This window comes from Rhinopithecus roxellana, chromosome 4 (genome assembly GCF_007565055.1).
Source record: "Rhinopithecus roxellana isolate Shanxi Qingling chromosome 4, ASM756505v1, whole genome shotgun sequence".
In the NCBI taxonomy this organism is placed as follows: domain Eukaryota; kingdom Metazoa; phylum Chordata; class Mammalia; order Primates; family Cercopithecidae; genus Rhinopithecus; species Rhinopithecus roxellana.
In genome coordinates, this window is record NC_044552.1 from 66,992,916 (window position 1) to 67,017,569 (window position 24,654).

Below are 24,654 nucleotides of genomic sequence, written 5' to 3' on the forward strand. Positions count from 1 at the left end.
AAGAGTAAGTCCAATAACGAGAACTTCAGTCAGTTACTTCCTTGAAATTACACTTGCACAGCTTTCTGAGTCAACTGGGGCACCATTCTATGAGCCGAACGTGTTCATTTTATAGTATTGTCTTTCATTCACTTTTCCTCCCAATATTCCTTAACTATACCTTCTAATTATATTATTGATTTCTTTTTTCTTGACATGTTTTTAAAAATATAAACCAGGCCCTTGTGAAGAGATTATCAGAATATTTTTATTTTCTTCCTAGTCTTTATACTGAGAATGTTTTGAATATCTTTCCAATACTTTCTATGATTAACTCACAATTTGCTTTCTGTTATTTGAAGTTTATCTCATCAGTTTCTACAACTGAATTAAAAACTTTAGAATAACTATTTTCATTAAAATCAATAAATGCTCATCTGTTTTCATTCATGGCTAAGTTTCTTGTGTAAACTAAAGTGTACCTAGTCTCCTCTGGAATAAAATATTTTTTCTAAAATAACGGGCCAGGTGTGGCAGCTCACACCTTCAGTCCCAGCACTTTGGGAGGCTGAGGTGGGAGGATCACTTGAGCCCAGGAGTCTAAGAACAGCCTGGGCAACATGAGACCTCATCTCTACAAAACAACTTAAAAATTAGCTGAGTGTGATGGTATGCATCTATGGTCCCAGCTGCTTGGGAGGCTGAGGTGGGAGGATCTTTTGAGCCCAGGAAGTTAAGGCTGTAGTGAGCCATGGTCATGCCACTACACTCCAGCCTGGGCAACAGAGTGAGACCCTGTCTCAAAAAGTGGAGAAAAATGCTGTTCTAATCACCCCTGATGTAGTTTGACATTTTTATGGTGAAAAGTGGATTTGGATTTTCTATGAAAGTGCATTGCACTATTAGAGTTACAATAAGAAGTGGGAATCCTTTATTATAAATACTATGTCTAATGTAAGTTTCATTTTAAAAAACAAAACTGGTGAGGCGCAGTGGCTCACACCTGCCCAGCACTTTTGGAGGCCGAGGTGGGTGGGTCGCTTGAACCCAGGGTTTGCGACAGCCTAGGCAACATGATGAAATCCCTAACTCTACTAAAAAATAAAAAAATTAGTTGGGCATGGTGTTGCCTGCCTACAGTCCCAGCTACTGCAGGGCTAAGGCAGGAATATCGCTTGAGCCCGCAAGGTCAAGGCAGTGAACCATGATCATGCTACTGCACTCCAGCCTGGGCGACTGAGTGAGACCCTGTCTCAGACAAAGAAAAACAACTGGAAAAAAATTTTTTTTTGGCTACAATTAGTTTTCCAGCTTTGCTTTTCCAGCTGTTTTCTAAAACCAATTTTATTGTGTTTACATTGTTTAAATAAAATTTCGAACTTTTAACCTTGTTTTTATAGTGTGTATGTATAAGCTTTCTTTGTTCCTCTTCCCATTTACAATAGATTGCTTGGGCTTTAAACAAAGGTGTAAAAACAGAATACAAACAGTTCTGGGATGTGGATCTTGGAGTTACATATATACCATGGGAAAAAGTTAAAGTGGATGACTTGGAAGGTTTTGCAGAAGGAGGCATGATTGATCAGGAGACTGTAAATACTGGTAAGAAATTTAAGGTCTTTTTATTGTTAAAAAAAAAGTATGGTTAGAAGGTTGTAGCTGAAATGAATTTGGGGTGATAGCATTAACTGTGTATCCTGGATTCATCTCCTAAAAAAGAGAAAAGATACATTCCTGTGCCCTAGTGTACATGCTTAATGGGACCTGTTTCATAGATGTCAAAGTATAGATTAGAAAGTGTGGAAGTCTTTATAAATGTAGCATTTTTAAATGTATGAGTTTTTTTTTTCATTCTCATACTTGAGAGTTACGTGTAGGAGGGATTTTTAAAACTGAATATTTGTGATTGCTTCAGTTTAAGTGGGAACTTGGGAAGTTTCTTTGAAACACTTTGCAGATTATTTTGAGTAGTATCCATGTTGAAAATAGCAGGAATAGAATCTTAGTTTAGGGAGGTTCAGATTCATATAATGTTAAATACTTTCTGGGATGCCTTTGACAATACCAAATGATCATCTAGCCAGCTTTTTTTTTTCTCCCAAAATTGTCTTTTTATTTTAAAAGATTTCAGTTAAAAATTGACAAAATGATTTGCAGTTATAACCAATAGGAAATCTAAACATTTGAAAAAGAACTGAAATGTATATACACACCTTTTTTCTTCACACCTTAGCTCGTTTATCAGAATTAGCTAATTTTCCGAATATTTGTTTCTCAGACCAATGCAAAATTTTGAACCATTTTTGTTTCTATTAAACTCTTCCTGTCAGGCCTACTCTTTACCCCACCCGCGCCAATGGCTGCTTATTCCAGTATCTTCACTTAGTAAATATTTTACTTTGTACTGTGTATCAGGCCTAATTTTAGGAACTGGAATTATAGCAGTGAGGTAAATAGACAAAAATTCTTCCTCTTGTGCAATGTAGCGCAGAGGTCAGCAACCTACTATCCATGGTCCAAATCCTGTTGGTAGCCTGTTCTGTAAAGTTTTATTGAAGCACAGCCATGCTCACTTGTTTACCTATTTTATATTACTTTTTTTTTTTTTTTTTGCAATAACAGTTCAACACTTGCAGCAGAGAACACATGGCCCATAAAGCCTCAAATGCTATAAAGTTTACTAGCGCATGTTTCACACATTTATTATCTGTGAAGAAAACAGATAATAAACAAAATATATAAACAATATAGTACTTTAGTGTCAGTAAGTTCTAAGAAAAAAAATCAGGGAAGGGAGATGGGCAATGTGGGTGTGGAGGTGTTGCAGTTTTTATGTGGTTGTAGAAGATCTAATGAAGAATGAGATATTTGAAAGGGTAAGGCATGCAGCCATCTGGGGAAAGAACATTCTATACGGAGGGAACAGCAAGTGCCATGTTTGTATTCAAAAATAAGGAGACCAGTATAGCTTGTGCAGAGTGAGTGAGGAAGGAGTAGTAGGAGATCAAGGCAGATAGGTACAGAGAGGCAAAGTCATATAAATTTTACTTATCTTACTTGATCTTTACTTTGAGATGGAGAAGCATGAGAGAGGAACCATTAGAGCTTCTTTGTTCTCTTTTTGCATAGCTGTATTTTCAGAAGGATTTTATTGTATTGGATTAATACTCTTCTAGTTGGTCTTCCTTTGTTGTATTTTGTGATTAAAAATTGAGTACGGTTAGTTCCTTTTATATCAGCCAGCCATTGAGATATATATATCTATTATATCCCTTCTAAGTGTTTTCTTTAGATGAAATATTTTAGTGTCTTTCCTTTGTGTCTCATGTGTCATGGGTTTTTGAACTCTATAGTATCCTAATCAGATTAATCTGGGCAGAAGTCTAGAGTGGAATCTACAGTTGTGGATATGTCTTAAAGATGTGCCAAGGTAGATGAAGAATTTAGTTGTGAAATAAATGAATACAAAGAAGAAAATGAAAAGTTTCACCTATCCAAAGGAAATCAATTTCAAATATTTTGTTTAGAGTGGGAAACTGTGAAAAGCGCAGAACCTGTTAAAGAGACGGTGCAGACAACTCAGAGCCCAACTCCAGTTGAAAAGGAGACAGTGGTCACAACCCAGGCAGAGGTTTTCCCTCCTCCTGTTGCTATGTTGCAGGTTAGTGTTGAAGTGGGTCTTTTTTTTTTTTTTTTTCCTTAATGTGTTCTTTTACATTTCTGTTTTTAATCCTGTATTTACTTTATCAAACCGGAACGAAAATCTCCATATCAGAATAAATGTTGAGTGTTAGGGAAATGTCAGTAGTGTTAGGGAAAAGAATATTTCTTTTAAATCTCTTAAAAAAAAAAAGTCTGCTAATGCTGTGGTATCATTGTGCTAAACACATTAAAATAAAGATAAATATGGAAATACTGTTTCTGAGAATTCACAGGATTTTTTTAGATTCATGTTTTTCTGAGGAATCAAATTGATAGTAAGTTATTTTAATGAGTTTAATCAAATACTTTTTGAAAAATTATTTTTAGAAATGATGCCATTCATATTTAAATATGTTTATTGAACAAATATTTATTGAGTACTGGCTCTGTGACACTCACTCTTCTAGGTATCAGTGAAAAACACCCACAAATCTCTGCCCTTTTGGAGCTTTTATTCTCAATAGTGGTGACAGAAAATGTAAAATAAATATGATTATGAGATCCTATGGAAGGAAAAAGGTAGCATAAGGCTGATCTATTTTAAATAGAATGGTGAGGATAGACCTAATTGAGAATGAGAAATTTGAGCAATGACTTAAAAGCACTAAGGGAATTAACCATGTGGATATCTGATGAAGAACATTCTGTTCAGAGGCAACAACCAGTGCAGAGGTCCCACACCAGGAATATGGTTGGTGTGGTCCAGGAGTGTTAAGTGGGCTAGAATAAAGCCAGTGAAAGGCAAGTTAGTTGAAGATAAACCTCTCCAAGGACTTTGGCTTTCACTTGGAATGAGATGAGGATGGTGGGTCTTTACATGTGACAGAAAGAGAGATAAGGAGCCATTGGAGGATTCTGAGCAGAGGAGTGACTTGATCTGGCTTACAGTTTTAAAGAATTGCACTGGTTACTACTTTGAGAATAGGCTGTAGTGAGCTTTGAGTAGGGAGACCAGTTAAAAGACAGTTGTAGCAATCCAGATGAGAGCTGGTGATGGCTCAAAATAGACTTCTGGAATGTCTATTGCACTGGAGGTAATGAGAAAATAGTGGAGGTAATGAGAAATGGTCAGATACTAGGTGTATTTTGAAGGTGTTGTAACCAACAGGACTTTTCCTAGTGTGATTGGATTTGGGATTATTATGAGCAAAAGCAGAGGCAAGGTTTTTAGTCCAAAAAATTGGAAAGATAGAGTTACCATTAACTGAGACTGGGAAAGACTGTGAGAAGAGTTCTTTCGGGAAGGATGACTGGAAAATCAGTTGTTTCATACGTGTTAGGTAGAAGTATCTTTTTGTCAGCACCCTTGGGATGTTGAATAGACACTTGATGTAATGTGAAATTTAGAAGAGAGCTAAAGCTGTGGTGCAGATGAATACTTGCGACTTGTACCTAGAGTGAGTAAAAGGTACTTATGCTAGGATTAGAAAATAAATTTATGAGAAATTTAAGCCATTCTAAAGCTGTTATTGACATGATTCCTAATGGTGGTTAGGTTGCATAACATAGGTGTTACTGAGTGGGAGATGGCAGTTTAAAATGGAGCATAATACTCAGTTTTGAACTAGGTGACCATTAGTTTACATCGCTTGAATGTAAGATCAAATTCATAATCTCCAGGTAAAAACTATCTGTTGAATAACATGGCCTTGTTTTTACCCTAAGTCAGTTCACTTGCAAGTATACAAAAAGGGGGCATAAAACCCTTTTTAATAGTATTTGTTACCATCCTGAAAGAGAAATAGAATAATTTGCCTTTAGTTGTTCCAAGATGCAGGTGAATAAACTGATGACTGAACTTTTTTTGTCTGTCCACAAAAGATTCCAGTGGCGCCAGCCGTGCCTACAGTTAGTTTAGTCCCACCAGCATTTCCTGTGTCGATGCCGGTTCCTCCTCCTGGATTTAGTCCAATTCCTCCACCTCCTTTTTTACGAGCAAGTTTTAACCCTTCACAACCACCACCTGGTAAGGAATTTTTGTTTTAATATTTGACCTCTATTTAGATTATCATTTAAGTTGTTCTTCTTTCAGATTTAAATACCATAGAGCAGTGGTTCTGAGACCTTAGCATGCATAGGCTTGTTACAGCACAGATTGCTGGGCCCAGCCTCCACTGTTTTTGCTTTACTTGGTTTGTGGTAGGGGCCAGAGAGTTTTCTTTTCTAACTTGTTCTCAGGATGCAGATTGGTGGGAGAAGAAGCACTGGCACAGAGTAATGGAATTTCTTTAGAATAATTGAAAACCATGGCCAGGCATGGTAGCTCACATCTGTAATCCCAGCACTTAGGGAGGCCAAAGTGGGCAGATCACTTGAGGTCAGGAGTTTGAGACCAGCCTCACCAACATGGTGAAATCCTATCTGTACTAAAAATACAAAAATTAGCCAGGCGTGGTGGCTCAGGTCTGTAATTTCAGCTACTCGGGAGTCTGAGGCAGGAGAATGGTTTGAACCTGGTAGGCAGAGGTTGCAGTGAGCCAAGATCACACCACTGCGCTCCAGCCTGGGTAACAGAGCAATACTTTGTCTCAAAAAGAAAAAAAGGCAAAAAAAAAAAAAAGACTACTCTTAATGTAAAATTTCTGTTGCAGTTTTTATATAAAGTTCTCTAATAATTATCAGCATTTCATCAGAAAATTTGCATTGTCCCTCCTAAGAATCAGTAGGCTCCATTTAAACATTAGAAATTATATTTAAAAGGCTAATTGAATTTGTAATACTTCATTTTGACCTAATAAATTATTTTTATTCTCTAAATATGGAACACTTCACAAATTTGTGTGTTATCCTTGTACAAGAGCCATGCTAATCTCTATATCATCCCAATTTTAGGGTGTGTGCTGCCAAAGCAAGTACTGACCTAATAAATTACTGATTAACCAAAAAAAAGTTTCTTGAATTAGATTTTCCAGGTAAAAACTATAGATTACTTAAACACAACTAAATATATAGTTTAAGATAGAGCTTTTAGGCTGGGCATGGTAGCTCACACCTATAATCCCAGCACCATGGGAGGTTGAGGTGAGAGGATTGCTTGGGTGCAGGAATGCAAGACCAGCCCAGGCAGAGTGACACCCTGTCTGTACAAAAAATAAGAAAGTAACCAGGCGAGGTGGTACACACCTATAGTCCCAGTTACTCAGGAGGCTTGAGCCCAGGAGGTGGAGGCCACAATGAACTGTGTTCGCACCACTACACTGCAGCCTGTGTGACAGAGTGAGAACCTGTCTCAAAAAAAAAGAGCTTTTATTAGACCATGGGAGATTAGGTTAGAAGAATGATGGAGAAATACTGGTGAACTCCTGGAAGCAAGCGATGCTCCCAAAGTGCTGGGATTACAGGTATGAGCCACCGTGCCCAGCCTAAAAGCTCCACCTTAAACTATGTAAGCAGTTATATATATTTACTTTATGAGATACCCGTTTAAGTTATAGTTTTTACCTAGAAACTCTAATTCAGGAATTTTGTTATCAAGTTTATTAGGTCAAAACAATATATATATTGTTTTTCCAAATTAAAATGTATTTGAATTCATGAATTATTTGCATATTATAAGAGAAGAAATACAGTATGTTGACTTCTGTAGCTTAAGTTCTTTTTTTTTTTTTTGAGACGGAGTCTTGCTCTGTCGCCCAGGCTGGAGTGCAGTGGCCGGACCTCAGCTCACTGCAAGCTCCGCCTCCCGGGTTTACCGCCATTCTCCTGCCTCAGCCTCCCGAGTGGCTGGGACTACAGGCGCCTGCCACCTCGCTCGGCTAGTTTTTTGTATTTTTTTTAGTAGAGACGGGGTTTCACCGTTTGGGCCAGGATGGTCTCGATCTCCTGACCTCGTGATCTGCCCGTCTCGGCCTCCCAAAGTGCTGGGATTACAGGCTTGAGCCACCGCGCCCGGCCGTTACTTAAGTTCTTAGATGTTGGGTAGAGTTTTTAGCAAGAATAAAAAATAAATTTGTTGTCTGAGAATGGTTGTAATTTACAGGTCATGCAATTGTAAATGTTTTAAATTACAGTCTAATGTGTAATAGGAAATTGATATAAATTTTAATAACTTTATTTTGAATATTGAAAACTTTGTTAATTTTCTCTTTGTGATTTCAAAATTAAATATTTCAGAAATTTTTAAGTGATTATTTCAAAAATCATAACCATATAGGCTTTATGAAGTCATTCCTTATTAATTTGTTGAAAAATCATGTATTTTTATTCTTTTTAGCCACTTTTTTAAACGTACAAAAGGTATATCTTATTAAAAATATTAAATATGTGTATCATATAATTTACCACAAAACTTAGTTACAATCAGGATTGTGAGAGGAGGAACAAACCTTGAATACCAAAGTAGATTTTATAGTTTAAAATTATTTTAGTCATTATTTTCTAGTTGAATGTAATGGTAGCTTTATATTTCAAAAAGTGCAAAGAAGCAAATTTACAGTGTGATACTTAAAATGATTAATAAGCTGAGCGCCATGGTGTGTGCCTCTGGTCCCAGCTACTCGGGAGGCTGAAGTAGCAGGATTGTTTAAGCCAGGAGTTTGAGACCAGCCTGAGAAACATAGACTCGGTATCTAAAATTAATAATGTAATTGAAATCATTAAGAAGTCAGTATTAAATAGAAGGTTTACTTCAATGCTTAAAACATAATGTAGTGTTATCCAAAGAAACAAACATTTTGATCTAGTGAGTAAACACACGTATCAAATAAATAAAATGGCATATATAAACAGTTTACCTGGCTCCTGTTAATCTTTGATTTTACAGCACCATAGAGCATGCTACAGGACTTGAATGAGTAAATAAATAGGATGTTCTCATAAATCAGGATCTCTGCTTTACCTACCTTATTAGGGATCAAATAAGGCGGCATATATAAAAGCCATTTTTAAAATAGAAAAAAAATATATAAATATGAGGTTGTAGTCCATTTTAAGAATATGAAGTTTCATTTGTAGCTATTTGAATCTTTGATTTAAAATAAGTAATTTTTCTTGTGCTATTTTTTGGGTTCTTTTTTTTCCATGTAGGTTTCATGCCGCCTCCAGTTCCCCCACCTGTTGTGCCACCCCCTGCAATTCCACCAGTAGTACCAACATGTAAGTTTTCTACTTTTAGAGTTTTCTTTACTCATGGTAGTGTTAGTTTCAGTGTGTCAGTTCTCATTCTTGTGAATTACTGTTAATATTTTTATTATGAAAGCTTTAAGACAAGTGTATGTTAGATAATTTCTGAAATACTAACGGTAAATGATAGTTCTTATTTAAATTTGCTTGATTGTCTTAAACTGTCTTATGATTGGTTTTATTTTAGTCAAAATTCAGAGAAGGTCCTCTCATCCTCTTTGTGTTTTTTGTTTTGCTATGTGTATTAAATGTCTTAATGTTAGTGCAGTCCTGCCCCAGTCCTCCCTTTTTTTTCTCCTTCAGTTTCTTTAGTATTTATGGATTAATGGATTTTTTTTACTTCTAGTCAGTTGCGTTCTTCTTTTTTTGAAGTGCAAATTGTTTCATCTTTGGACGGTGGGAGACCTGTGTTGCTTCCCTGTCACATTAGTTTTGAGAGCTGCTTAGCTTTTTGGCCCAGTATATCCCAGACAAATCTTGTGTTTTCCTCCCTCCAATCTGAGAATCGGCCGTTTTTCCAATTGGGGTACGTACGGTATCTAGAGAATTCACTCTGGGTACTAGATTCTCATTTTGCTCTTGGGTTTTCATTGAGTCTAGGAATTTTTAGTGGACAGAACTAGAAAATGTGCATTTTGAACAGAAAAAAATGAATATGCATTATTAACAAATCAGCTAGTTTGATTTTTATATTTGCCCGTGTTCTCATATACTGAAAACAGTGACATGATTGCTTTTCATTATTGTACAATACAGACATACACATAGTAGTTTGAAAGTAGTGTTACTGCCAACAAGGCTACTGGATGAAGCTAAGATTTTTCTGCTACTTTTTTTTATCCCAAAGGTGTATAATCATAACTAGGGGTACATGTGCGTGTATCTATAAATATTTGTTACATGAGTAACGTATATAACAAACCTGTACATGTACCCCTGAACCTAAAAGTTTAATTTAAAAATGTATAATCAAATTACTCTTTATCAGGGTTACCTGAAATAAATCTTTCATTTGTAGTTGTGGTGCCAGTTTCATGTGTAATTTTTTTTTTTTTTTTTTACATTTTTATGGGATATACACTCTAGCCTACTTGGTTTTGATATCTGTATTTTCTTTAGAGTAGACATTTCAAAAGTAATGCAACGCAACAGTAAATATAGACATTTATTCATTTCCTTTTTCCTATCATTGGACATTACAGAAATGCTTAATATACCCTTTTAATAATTTTTTCATTCTAGTCTACTCTTTATGTACATTAATTCTCCAAGCTTCTGAAAAAACCTTTAGTAATTCAGGAAGACTACCTCAAAAATTAGACTTGAAGATTGTATGTGATATATAAAGATTTTAACTTTTGATTATCTAATTCATTTTCCTTGTATTCTTAAATTTTGTCTCCCTTTCAGTGTTTACATAGCTTTAAAATTTGGCCGGGCATGGTGGCTCACCCCTGTAATCTCAATACCTTGGGAGGCCGAGGTGGGTCAGAATTGTTTTAAGAAAACCTAGAAGCAGGAATTAGTGGCTGGGCGTGGTGGCTCAAGCCTGTAATCCCAGCACTTTGGGAGGCCTAGGCAGGTAGATCACCTGAGATCAGGAGTTCAAGACCAACCTGGCCATCATGGTGAAACCCTGTCTCCACTAAAAATACAAAAATTAGCCGGGTGTGGTGGCTCACGCCTGTAATCCCAGCTACTCCGGAGGCTGAGGCAGGAGAATCGCTTGCTGAGATCACACTACCGCACTCTAACCTGGCCAACCCAGCGAGACTCCATCTCAAAAAAAAAGATAGGTTTAAAAGCCTTTCTTTTTGTTATTATTGGTTCATTAGGAAGAATTGTTTATTTCTGAAAATTAGACAAAGTGTTCAGAAGTCATTTCTGAATTCACTATTCACAGAGGGTAACTAGAGCCCACCTCCCAATTTTTTCCTAGTTCACTAATTTTGGAAAATCTGCAGTCAATTAATGGAAAAAGAGAAATAGTTGTGTGCCAGATGCTTTCCCAATTGCCTTTGCCTGTCTCATTTAATTCTCTTAATTCTCGTACATGACCATAGATGGTTTTATTTTTGTAGCTCTTGTATGCTAACAGTTTTTCCCGGGTAATCTAGAGTTACATATGAAGATAAAGCATTTCCTAAGTTCTACAAGTATGATTTTACAGTATTCTAAGTGACATAAATTGTACTAAAAATTTTAATTGTGTAATTAATTTTGTATTCCTCTGGTTGTGTTTTTTAATATATGTGACAAATGCACTTAGGGATATTTCTACCCATTCTTTAAGATGGAAAGTTTATAGCTTCATATTTGTAGTCCACCTTATGTATTCTCATCTGATGAGTTTCTAACTTCTTTTGACAAAAGGTAATGTTAAGTGAATGTTAGGACCTTAGTACATTGTAATTGCAGGGGGATTGGGCAGATTTTCATACTTGTACATTTCAGTCTGCACTAGTTATTTCTGTATGTTTAGACATTCACTTATCTGGCATTCCTGGAAAATTATTAATTTTTTGTTACTAGAATTTACTTTTTTTGAGTGCTGATCTTAACATTTTTGGTGAAATATTTCTGAAAATTGTTAGTTTTCACTATTTTTGGATAAAGCTTTCTAAATGTAATTTAGCCTCTTCATGATGACTCATTTTGTCATTTGAGCATTGGTTGTTATACATAGTGTGCTTAGTAATACAGAGATGCCATTATAAATTAAATACTCAAACTGCCAGAAAACTTAGCACATGAATTGACTCATTAAATCTGAAATATGTTTTTCTCCTCTTTAAACAGCTTTAGTGCAGCCGTCATTATCCATGACCCCGGAAACTGTGAAAGATGTTGGATTTGGTAGCCTTGTTATACCGGGTGGCTCTGTTGCCAGCAATCTTGCTACTTCCGCTCTGCCAGCTGGAAATGTTTTTAATGCTCCAACTAAACAGGCAGAGCCTGAAGATAAAGTACCTCATCTGATAGACCACCAGATTTCTTCTGGTGAAAACACCAGATCAGGTAAATAATAATAAAATTTTAAAAAAGTTAAGTCTAAGCTAGGTTACCTCTCTGTATTTGTTGTTTAATTCTGGGGTAGCGTGCATTTGTAACCACTTCAATCTACAAATGCTGAAATATTGCACTTTTTAAAAAGAGATCACTATGTCCTAAAATTTCTATTTGAAAAAAGTGGCCTTCTGTTCAGGATAATCTAGATTTCAGTCTAGATTTCAGTACGTTTCCATTAAGACCCTCACACCACCACCCCTTTTTTTTCGTCCTATTGAGACTACTTCAATGTGTTGTCAAAATAGTATTACACAAAATCTGTATACTTACAGAAAGATAAAAATGAACAAGTATTGAGTGTGAATAACTTCTACCAGGAACTTACTTCTAATAGGTATTATCCAGCTAACTCTAGAAGATAAATATGGTGTTTGAAAACAGTAAGTCCTTTTTCTGTAGTCCCACTGTTGGTACATTAAGAATTATGGTTTAGAGGCACTTGACCTTGATGCCTGTTTTGAGTCTCTTCCAAGTGTGCTTTCCTTTCTTTTCTTTCCTGTCCTAAAGCCTTTTAAATCTCCACTTGTGTTCTTAAAAAAAAAAAAAATTATGGTTTAGAAAGGTTTTTATTAAAGGTGGAAAATCAGTATAATACCTGACATTTTTGTTTAACTTAAAAAGATTTCATGTAGTAGCTAATGTACCTTGATTACTGGGGGATACAAGTAGCTGATTAAGCTAAAATTATTGGAAACTTTTGACTGTTATTTTGAGTTTTTTCTTTTCTTTCTTTCTTTTTTTTTTTTTAGTGATTCCAAATGATATTTCAAGTAATGCTGCAATTTTAGGAGGACAGCCACCAAATGTGACAAGCAATTCTGGAATTCTGGGAGTCCAAAGACCAAATGTATCAAGTAATTCTGAAATTCTTGGGGTCCGGCCATCTAATGTTTCCAGTAGTTCTGGGATTATTGGAGCCCAACCACCAAATATTCTAAATAACTCTGGAATATTGGGAATACAGCCACCCAGTGTGTCAAGTGGTTCTGGACTTTTGGGAGTGCTACCCCCAAATATACCTAACAATTCTGGACTTGTAGGAGTACAGCCACCAAATGTTCCAAATACTTCTGGACTTCTGGGAACACAGCCACCAGCTGGACCTCAAAACTTACCCCCTTTAAGTATCCCTAATCAAAGGATGCCCACAATGCCAATGTTAGACATTCGTCCAGGACTAATACCACAGGCACCTGGGCCAAGATTCCCTTTAATACAGCCTGGAATTCCACCCCAACGGGGAATCCCACCCCCATCGGTACTTGATTCAGCTCTTCATCCACCACCCCGTGGACCTTTTCCTCCAGGAGATATTTTTAGTCAGCCAGAAAGACCTTTTTTAGCTCCTGGAAGACAAAGCATAGACAATGTTGCTAACCCAGAAAAAAGGATACCGCTTGGGAATGATAACATTCAACAGGAAGGAGACAGAGATTACCGGTTTCCTCCTATAGAAACCAGGGAAAGCATTAGTAGACCTCCCCCTGTGGATGTTAGAGATGTGGTTGGGCGGCCTATAGATCCAAGAGAAGGTCCTGGACGGCCACCACTAGATGGTAGGGATCATTTTGGAAGACCTCCTGTAGATATAAGAGAGAGTCTTGTGAGGCCAGGTATAGATCATCTTGGTCGAAGAGACCACTTTGGCTTTAATCCAGAGAAGCCCTGGGGGCATAGAGGAGATTTTGATGAGAGAGAGCATCGGGTTCTACCAGTCTACGGTGGTCCAAAAGGCTTACATGAAGAAAGAGGTAGATTTCGGTCTGGAAACTATCGATTTGATCCTAGAAGTGGTCCTTGGAACCGAGGATTTGGACAAGAAGTTCACAGAGATTTTGATGACCGCAGAAGACCCTGGGAGAGGCAAAGGGATAGGGATGACAGAGATTTTGATTTCTGCAGAGAAATGAACGGAAATCGTCTTGGACGAGACAGAATTCAAAACACTTGGGTTCCCCCTCCTCATGCTCGGGTTTTTGATTATTTTGAAGGGGCCACTTCTCAACGAAAAGGTGATAATGTGCCTCAGGTTAATGGTGAAAATACAGAGAGACATGCTCAGCCACCACCTATACCAGTACAGAATGATCCTGAACTTTATGAAAAACTGACATCTTCAAATGAAATAAACAAGGAGAAGAGTGACACAGTTGCTGATATAGAAAGTGAACCAGTGGTAGAAAGCACAGAAACTGAGGGGACATAATCATCACTCAGTAGGTAAAAGATACCTTTTGTAAAGTTGTCATCTCTCTGTAATAGATAATGGCTGACTGGACCATAGTTGTTCACTTTTGTCTGCCAGAATTAAGTTAATCTGATGTTCATGTTCACCTTTCTCTTAAAATAATTGTACAACTGACTTGTATAGACATTGTTCTTAATCTGAACATGGTAGGTAAACTTTTTTTTTATTTTTCTGATAAAATATAAATGTTGGCCCCAGATTCTTTTAACGTCAAGGAAATGAATAACAGCTTGTCAGAGACTTCCTATGGAAGAAAGAATTTTTTAGATAACTATCATTAGGTTGGATATGGTAATAGATATATTTCAGAATAGCAAGTGGTGGTATATCTTATCCATATCTTTAGGCTGCTGCAGAATTTTAAGATTATAGATAAAGCTGTGATATTTTATGCAAAGACTGGCTCTAGGTATTTGAGGAGCACAATACAGAGATTTTAAAAAGTGATTTTGTAAAATCTACACTATGGTCTCTGTTTCTCCAAAGTAAGTGTTTGTGATTTGTTCCTCATACTGCAGTGAGTAAAAAAGACACAAGAAAACAACGTAAATATTAAAGTACGTTTCAATGTTGGGTGATTTTTGTTTTTAGATGCCAATAAAACTTATTTGTTTGATAACAGTGTTCTAGGAATTGTATTTTTTTAACCTATAAATTCTTAAAACCTTGAATTATTACTAGCATGTGCTTATATTTTGCAAAAGCTTTCTATCGTAACAACAGTGAAGAACTCTGTGGTGGAAAAAGCATGTACTTTGATATAAAAATCATGCAGCCTCCTCAGTATGTGTATAATATCTGTGTATGTTTATTGTGGAAGTCGTGTAGCTTTTTTCTGTTTCTCTGTATGTCCGTCTTCATGCACATACAGAGAAAATAGAAAGTTGAAAAAGTTTAGATAACAAAATATTCTTTGAAATCTGGTAGAAAATTGGAGAAATGTGGGTAATTAACATGGGTTATAGTTAAAGCTCTTAGTCTTGATGAAGGTAAAATAAGAGATATTATAAAGAGATACCTTGGTAGTTTGGCAGTTCTATTTTTAATATAGGTAAGCAGGAAGCCAGTTTTAGCATGGAGCCAAATTTCACATAAATGCTTGCATTGCTTTGTTTCACACTATATTTGCTATTCTGCATAGATAGTACTGAAACTAAAGTACTCACTGGTCATGTGCCTGAAGTTAATTTCTTAATTGCACAAAATGTGTAGTGGTACTGGTGGACTTAAAGACATTAGTATGTATACCAGGAACAAAATACCCATCATGTGTTTTGTAGGACTCTGGATAAACACTGTAGCCTCCAAGGTAAACTGAGTAGGAAAAAATTGGGGGTTGGCTTCCTGTTTGTTTTTGCTTTTAATTTTTATTTGCTGTTTGTTCTCGTTTAGGTTTTACTTACATACACAGATATAAAACCATTGGTGTTTTTTAGTTTCTAATAGAAGGCTTTTTTTTTTTTTTTTTTTTGAGACGGAATCTTGCTCTGTGCCCCAGGCTGGAGTGCAGTGGCATGATCTCGGCTCACTGCAAGCTCCCCCCGCCCCCCCTTCACGCCATTCTCCTGCCTCAGCCTCCGGAGTAGCTGGGACTACAGGCGCCTGCCACCACGCCCAGCTAATTTTCTTGTATTTTTAGTAGAGACGGGGTTTCACCATGTTAGCCAGGATGGTCTCGATCTCCTGACCTCGTGATCCGCCTGCCTCGGCCTCCCAAAGTGCTGGGATTACAGGCTTGAGCCACGGTGCCCAGCGGAAGGCTTTTATTTGGTTCTATGAATAGTCATTTTGTTTCCAGTGCCTTCCCAGCAATTCATCATTTGCTCTGTTTATCCAAAATTTCTAAGCAAAGATAGCTCCAAGAAATGATAGAACACACCAGTCATTTAAAATTGGATTGGTCTTGCCTAGCTCTGATGACCTAGAGAGCTATAAAAACTTTAAGGTTCCTGGCCAAAAATAAAAGATGACTTACAAGTTCTGAACAGAGATAGTACAGTATTTATTTTGTTATTTAGAAAAGTAAAGAGTAAAAATATTTAAATGGCATCTATTTCCAAGGTAGTTCAATTCAATCAACAATTTGAGTTGGTTTCAGCTCTTTTTTCCTTAGGGTAATGAGGAAAACCTTTTACATGGATGCAAAGTTTTAATATTCAGGAAATATTGGCTTTGCCCTTAAGGAAATTGTATTGGCTGAGATTTCTCTCAAACTAGTTTAGTTGTGTTTACCATTATTAAAATTAAGTGACAGTCACTTGGATTAAGTAACAATAAAAAGCATAAGACTTTCTGGTGATTTTTGATACCAAGCTTTTTATCACTGTTGGGCCTTCATGTGTGTACTTAAAAAAAAAAAAAATGTACAAGCATTGCACTGGTTTGAAGATTCTAGTGGTGAAAGTTACCTAACCAGTTATCCTTACCGTGTCTAGAAACCAATCTTGGAAATGTGTGGTGACACTCTTTTAAAATAGTTGAAAGAAGTTATCATGTGCTTGTTCTTATGTCCTTGTTTTTTGTTGTATAGAATTTAAGTGAAAGGAGATTATCCTCATTCGGAATTTTCAAAACTCATAATTGCATTTGCCATTTTTTAAATGATGGAGAGAAAAGTTAATTATCTTACTTTGATACATTTGGCATAGGACCTATCACATTTTTTATGCTTTTGGTCACAATTCTGTCACTAGAATACTAGCAATTAGAAATGTGCAAGGAGTAACCTAACCACTTTAATACGTTGGTTTGAAGTGTTGCAAGTAGTGGTAACTAGACACCAAATCACGTAGTGTTTTAATTTGTGACATGTTAGAATGTTACGCCTTTCTGCAGTATTAGCAAACAGAACCCCTGATTTTTACATTTTTATCTGTAATTAAACATTTCATTAAACATTAGCTTGTGTTCTTAGCATAAATGCATACACTGATAGAAACTTATTTTGCATCATGTTATAGATAGAATGTTCCTTTAATTTTACTTCAATAAAGGGTAGACAAATAATTTGAAAGTATCAGAAGATGAAAATACTAGAAGTGTGAAATTATTTAAAACTCTGAAAGTAACTCCATATAGTATTTAATTGATAAAAATGCACTCATTACTTAAGCTATTGCGTTCTTACCAGAGCAGTTCCTTTTGTCCTGAGAGTTTAGTTGCTTCATTAAATTTATTTGCCATTTTTCACTCATACGAAATATTATAGTTTAAGGAGCCACACATTTAGGGTTGTTTGGGGGTTAGGAGATGTTTTGTAAATTTAAAAAGGAGAAGTCATCTTTTTAATTTGAAAAAGTACTTTTTAAATAAACACTGTATTTCGTGGGATATAAGGTGCCATTGATTGTAAGAAACACCATTCAGAAGTAGACAGTGCTTCTAATATGACATGCTAGTGATTATAGATACATTCCTAATTCAGAGATAAATGTGAAGTTTCTTAGTATCAAATAAGTACAGTATTATTGAAATGGACTTTCAGTTTAGTAAGAGTATATGAACATTACTGTTAGTTAATTTGAATAAATTTTCTACCAATCTAATAAATTTTTTTTTTTTTTTTTTTTTTTGAGATGGAGTCTCGCTCTGTCACCCAGGCTAGAGTGCAGTGCTGTGATCTCCGCTCACTGTAAGCTCTGCCTCCCGGGTTCAGGCCATTCTCCTGCCTCAGCCTTCCAAGTAGCTGGGACTACAGGCACCTGCCACCATGCCCCGGCTAATTTTTTTTGTATTTTTAGTAGAGACGGAGTTTCACCGTGTTGGTCAGGATAGTCTCGATCTCCTGACCTCGTGATCCACCCGCCTCGGTCTCCCAAAGTGCTGGGATTACAGGTGTGAGCCATCACACCTAGCCCAGTCTAAACTTCGATACACACACACACACACACACCCCTCACCACAAGTGATTTAGAGAATATTTTGTTTTTCCTCACTATTATATGTTTTATATATATATCTATCTATTAAGCTTTCTGTTCTGTATATATATATTAGCTATCTAACATAAATATATATCCAACATAATATATATATGTTAGATGGGCACAACCTGTAATGAACAAGAAGATTCTAATATTAAAACTTCGTTATACCTTATGTGCCTTCATCATCATTACTTTATTGGGTGCTATATTAATAAAATACTTGGCTTTTAACTTACAAAGAAAACTTGAACATATTTCTCTTTAAAAATATTTTACTTACATAATATATAGAAAGGCAAGTATCTTTATATTCATTTTTAAGTTAGGCAAAATAAAGGTCTAAATTGTTTGAAGTGGTCATACTACAGTGTGGTGCAGAATTATAAATCTTTAATATTGTTCATGCTGTGGTTTTATATATGATATCTTTTAAACTAACAAATTGTAGACACTGAAAATTTGTTACTTCTGAAGAAAAATATTAGTATAATTTTTAATGGAAGGTTTAAAAAAGAAATGTCTTGATATCCAGCAAAACTTTCTAAAACTAGAACTTAAGAACCCAAATTGTTTTCTTTTGGTGGAAAGGCATACTTTAAATACGGGCACATAAATATTGAAAGCAATTTGAGACCACCTCGCTCTGTGGTCCTCAGGCAGGAAATACATAACAGAATCACCTGTGGAGCTCTCTGAAAATATTTTGGTGGGGGGATGGGGAGTAGAGGATGATCACCACAGACTTACTAATTCAGGATCTCCTGAGGGTGAGATATATATATATATATATATATATATATATATATATATATAAAATAAATGCATACACGCACCTTCCTGTGTATATATGGTTTTTTAAATCCCCACATACCACCATTTTAGATATATTAAAATATGTACATCTTTATTATACCATGCACTTGAGATTCTTAACATTTTTTAAAATCCAGATATTTTAGTTACATGAAAGTATGTTTAGTGTTTCAACAAAGCATACTGTTAACTGGCAGTTGGTGTTGGAGGATGAGTCTAAAGTAGAGAAGTCAGTTATCATAGCTTAAATTTAAGCATTAATCTAAAGATGAGTTATAGCAAGAAAGGGATGGAAGGAAGCATATGAGAAGGTTTTGTAGGGAAGTATTTTTTTGTTACGCAAGTGAAACTTTTTAATGGAATACCTCAAGGAAAATTTACTTGATACATGTGATTAAATGTTTTGATTATAGAAAGAATCTCTTCGGAACAATATTTTAAGTGTTCAGGGTCTAGCAGTAATGTTATTAGTAAGACTACTTAGATGTGCATGCCAAAACTAATGCAAATCAGTGATTTATTTGGGCATGAGCTTTGCTTAGGCATTTTTCATCCCCTCCACTTATGTTCCTCCTTTTTCATCAGACTCTTTTGCTCCCATATATACACTTAGAATGACTTGGACTTCTTGCCAAGTTTATTCACGATACAGAACAAATATTCTAATTAATTTGTAAAATATATATTGTATATCAAGGGATAGAATTGTGCTAATGGGCTAATTTCATATTGTATGGAAGACGTTAGATGCTTCAGTTATTGAGAGTGTTTTTGCATGGAGCTCAATAGATAGTTGAAGTATATTGTATTTGAACAACAATGGTGGAAATACAGCACCTGGTCGTCCTGTGTTCTTTGTTCCCTACCCTCTCCCGCCACTTCCATCCCCACCCCTGTGGGCAGCTATCATTGTTTTTTTTATTTTTCTGCCTTTCTCAGAATTAGCCTCCAAATCCTTCTCATAGAGCACTCCAGGCTCCCTTTTGACCCCATCATTCCAGGCAAGGACTATCAGTTGGATTTGTTGTTTGCATTGAAAGTCATTTGCTGCCCCGTCACTCAGTGACATCATTTCTAGCATTTAATTACCTCAAGTCTATGAAATAAGCTTTCTGTTCTATAAATAACCAGCTGAGGAAGAAAACTAAGAGGAATGGAAAGACTTAACATTATTGGAACACTTTTTAAAATAGCACAAATTTTATTGCCCTTGGGTTTTTAAAACTGCCTTTAACAATAGCTAGATGTGTGGCTTTGGACAAGTTACTGAGCCTCTAAACATGATTTGTTATTAGCTAATTTGAGGGGCTATTTTCATTATTAAAGATAATATTAGCTAATACTAAATGCGCACATGCTATGTGACAGGAACTGGAATAATTGTATTACCTGCACAATATAATCCTTATGACAATCCTGTAAGGTAGTTATTACTTCACTGTTTTTCTGAAAAGAAACCCGAGTCAGATTTAAGTTACTTTGCAGACTCACAGTTTTTAAGTATCGTAGTAAAGATTTAAACACTGTGTACCAGATTCAAAAATTAGTGTGTACCATCTGGTAAAGTGCCTGACATGATAGAGGCTCACCAGATATTAGGCAGTGTGTATGCAGAAAAACATGACCCAACCAGCTGTATGTTTACAGCCACAATTAACTACTAAATTGTTTTCATTGTTACAAACATAGGTGGGGCTATCTCCTTTTCCTATAGCTAATTACTTAAGTTTGATGTTCTTAGATCTCCCTTCCTTCTTTTTCATTTTTCTTTTTCTGTTTCTTTTTTGTTTTCTTTCTTGAGATGGGATCTCGCTCTGTCATCCAGGCTGGAGTGCAGTGGTGCGATCATCGCTCACTGCAGCCTTGAACTCTTCCCAGGCTCAAGTGATCCCTTCTGCCTCTGCCTCCGCCTCCCAACATGCTGGGATTATAGGCATGAGCCCCTATAGGTACCTGGTCCCTATTTTCATGATAGTTTTTTTTTTTCCCCCTTAAAGTTATACCATGGCATAATATTTTTAAATTTCTTAGTAACTGGCTATTTTGGAGGCAGGCATTTATGTTAAGATTTCTTTTTGAATACACTTTTTTCCTGCAAATTAAATAAAATTTAAAACTCCTTATATCTTTTAAAATGCTTGGTAAAGCAGAGCCAGTGACTGCTTACAAATCTATATTTTAGGATTTGGTTTTGGCAGCTTCTTTCCAAAATTTAACATTTATACACTGCATGTATAACTAAAACTTAGTACCATTTTCTTGTGCATAAAACTCCTATTTTAGGAACATTCCATGGCTTGAATTAAACAAAATGTGTCATTTTTACACATAGTAAGCGTTTAGTGTTAGTGTTTATTCACCACTTGCATTCATATGAAGAGTTTAGAAACTAGTCTTTGTCCTTGGTGGCAGTGGATAATTTACAGTTCTTTTACCTTATTAGAATATATAACCTGATTTTGTTTTATTTTTTTTTCAAGTCTTCTATTCAAGTCACTAAACTTTATCTTCATATAAGGTTTAATCCACAGCATGTCATGATGCTGGCCTTTGATAACTTTTTTCAAGAGTCCTTGGACAGATGACTCTTGACCATTGTGGCCATATTCTTACCTAATTCCCACATTGGAGAATGTGTTTATCAAGTTTATGAGTTATATTTCCACTAATCTTTGTAAAAGTAATTACCTTGCTTATTACATGAAATAAATGTTCTTGCACATGAACAAGCATTTTTTAATAACGAGTCTTTATTACTGAACTAAGTTTATACGTTAGCAAGGGTTTCAGTAAAATTTATTGAATATTTTAATTACAGCCCTCTGTTTTCATACATTTTTGCTAGCGAAATAGTCTATAACCATAGGTTTAATGCACTCTCCCTACAAGGAGAGAGGGTTTTGAGAGTGGAGAGACTTGAAGTGTGGCAAGCATTCTACAAAATATATTGCAGAAATACCCTATTGGTAGGCTTTGTTATCTTTTCTTTACAAGTAAAGAGGCGAATTCAAAAGATGCCTGTGGTTGGTTACACAGCTTTTAATTTGCATAGGTATTTGAACGCAGGTTTTGCTGACTTCAGTGCTTTACCGTAAAAGATGCTTTTTTAGAATGGTAGATTTTAATAGATGGTGTGTGTAATTAGTTTCCTGGGCCTCCTCCAACGACATAGAAAAAACTGGGTAACTTAACACAACATTTATTCTCTCACAGTTCCAGAGGCCAGAAGTCCAAAATCAAGGTGTCGTCAGGGTGATGCTCTCTGAAGGCTCTAGAGGAAAATCCTTCCTTACTTCTTCCAAACTTGTGGCATTTCTCAGCAATCCTTGGTGTTCTTGGCTTGTAGATGCATCACTCCAGTATCTGCCTCCATCACCCCGCAGCTGCCTTTCCTCATATGTTTTTGCTTCATCTTACCTGTGTGCATGTCTGTGTTCGAGTTTTCCTTTGCTTACGAGGACATCAGTTATATTCGTTTAGGAGCCTACCGTATTCCAGTGTGGTCTCATCTTAATTACATCTACCATGACCTTATTTCCAAATAAGGTTATATTTTCAGACATGGTAGTTAAGATTTTAACATATATTTTGGGGGTGAGAGGACACAGTTCAGTTGATAACAGCCCATGACAAAATTGGGTAAATTGACAAAAATCTTAAACACACAACACAGTGGAAGAGGCAGGCACACTGTAGAGTGACAAAATGCATCTTTCTAGAAATTCCATTTTAGAATTATTTTGTGTTATAATGAAATTTAAATACCTAATATATATATTACCATTAAACAGGATAGTCAGCATTACCTGATTTTTTAGCTGAATTTGTAATGTCCATACGTCTATGTTTCTTCAGTAATACTTGAACTAAAGGAATTTGCAAAGAAAACCCAATAATATTAGTATTACATAAAAAAACTAGTTACTGTGGGTTTTTCTTCCATCAAGAAATAATACTGACTTTTAAAGGTGGAGTTTTAGACTTCAGTAAACATAGCTACCCTGAAAATGTGCAGTAAGTTGTATCTTTTCACTTCTGTATGTCAGTGCTTTGAAAGAATGGACAATGTTAGCATTTTGTTTTGTCTGCTTATTAAAATTTTCTCCCTAGTGTGATGTGGCTATCATTTTGCCATTTCAGTGTCATATTAGAAATGGTTGTTTTATTTATCAAATAAATTAACCATTTGTTCAATATTTTGTATATTATTAGAAGGTTAATACTTTTTTACATTTTCTCAGTTTAGCTAGCAAAATTTATTTGATTAAGTGAAAAACAGCTTTGGGTCTGACTGAAATCCAACTTATGTAAGTATATAGGTCCTTACTTAGTAGGTGCCTTTTAACAAGGACCCCTATAAGGTGTTTTTTGTTTTTTGGTTTTTTTTTTTTGAGATGGTCTCGCTCCGTCACCCAGGCTGGAGTGCAATGGCACGATCTCGGTTCACTGCAGCCTCCGCCTCCTGGATTCAAGCAATTCTTCTGCCTCAGCCTCCCAAGTAGCCAGGACTACAGGCACGCGCCACCATGCCCTGCTAATTTTTGTATTTTTAGTAGAGACGAAGTTTCACCATATGGCCAGGCTGGTCTCGAACTCCTGACCTTGTGATCCGCCCACCTCAGCCCCCCAAAGTGCTGGGATTATAGGTGTGAGCCACCGCGTCCGGCCCCCTATAACTTACATAGAAATCTGAATGGAGAATTCTGGTTTTTGTTTTGTTTTGTTTTTGAAGAGCACCAAAGCAATTAAAACACTGCTTGGCACATGGTACTATGTAGGTATTCACTGTTGCTTTAATTGTCAGTAATGGCTATTGGAGACTGGGACATCTAAGTGTTGTAGATTAATTGCAGCCAGTTAAGGAATTAGGTATGCAAATTTGAGTATACAACCCAAAGTTTGGGGAAAAATGGAGTTGTATAGTTCTATCTCCAAAGCCTCAACTTTTTGAGCTCTATTTGTGTTTCTGGTCCTTAGTACCAACCTTTCAACACAGCTGTCTAATTCACTAGGCTATTGACCTGTTTCCTGTCTTCCCAGGTGGTGGGTCTATCACGGAGAGATGACTGTGATGTAATTTCAGGCAAAATGATTAGAAAGTTTCCTTCCTTTTGTTAATTGTCTAAATATGTCAAGATAGTAATAATTTACTGGTTAAAGACAGTGTAGTTGATTTTCTTATTTAAGTAGGAAAGTTTTTTTTTTTTTTTGAGACGGAGTCTGGCTGTGTCGCCCAGGCTGGAGTGCAGTGGCCGAATCTCAGCTCACTGCAAGCTCCGCCTCCCTGGTTTACGCCATTCTTCTGCCTCAGCCTCCCGAGTAGCTGGGACTACAGGCGCCTGCCACCTCGCCCGGCTAGTTTTTTTTTTTGTATTTTTTAGTAGAGACGGGGTTTCACCGTGTTAGCCAGGATGGTCTCGATCTCCTGACCTCGTGATCCACCCGTCTTGGCCTCCTAAAGTGCTGGGATTACAGGCTTGAGCCACTGCGCCCCGCCTGGAAAGTTTTAAGAGTAAATTTTTTCCATGGGACTTGAAAGAGGCCGATTCTTTTGAAATGGAAAAAAGAGTTAGATATCTTTTTCCCATGAAAATATTCATGATAAAAAAAATTACCACTGAAATAAATTAACCATTTCCTTAAATTGTGTCTGACTCAGTCCATTGTATGAAACACCATATTTAGACAGTTTTTAAAGGTTGTTATACTTCTCCATATAATACAGAGAATTTGCAAAGCATGTTGAGAGCCATTTTATCCCAAAGTCTGTCAAAATTTGAGACCTTCAAAGAGGTG

General features: G+C 36.2%; 1 protein-coding gene and 1 non-coding gene across 4 annotated transcripts in view; one reads left to right on the plus strand and one right to left on the minus strand.

Annotated features, from left to right (window-relative positions):
• Positions 1-24,654, plus strand: part of SCAF8 (SR-related CTD associated factor 8) — a 230,669-nt gene that overhangs the window by 85,155 nt on the left and 120,860 nt on the right. For 2 of the 3 annotated variants that reach the window (XR_004056706.1, XM_030928253.1), the window contains exons 15-20: positions 1,425-1,581; positions 3,507-3,640; positions 5,503-5,647; positions 8,707-8,775; positions 11,602-11,820; positions 12,621-14,091. Coding sequence is in view for 2 of the 3 variants with exons in the window: in XM_030928253.1 (XP_030784113.1) it covers positions 1,425-1,581; positions 3,507-3,640; positions 5,503-5,647; positions 8,707-8,775; positions 11,602-11,820; positions 12,621-14,077 (2,181 nt within the window). In the remaining variant the exon portion in view is untranslated. Of the gene's footprint in view, positions 1-1,424; positions 1,582-3,506; positions 3,641-5,502; positions 5,648-8,706; positions 8,776-11,601; positions 11,821-12,620; positions 14,741-24,654 lie in introns of those variants that run through there. The other variant, XM_030928254.1, reaches the window with a different exon arrangement.
• LOC115897124 lies at positions 6,434-6,537 on the minus strand. The gene has a single exon (XR_004057064.1). It is a non-coding gene; the product is annotated as a U6 spliceosomal RNA (small nuclear RNA).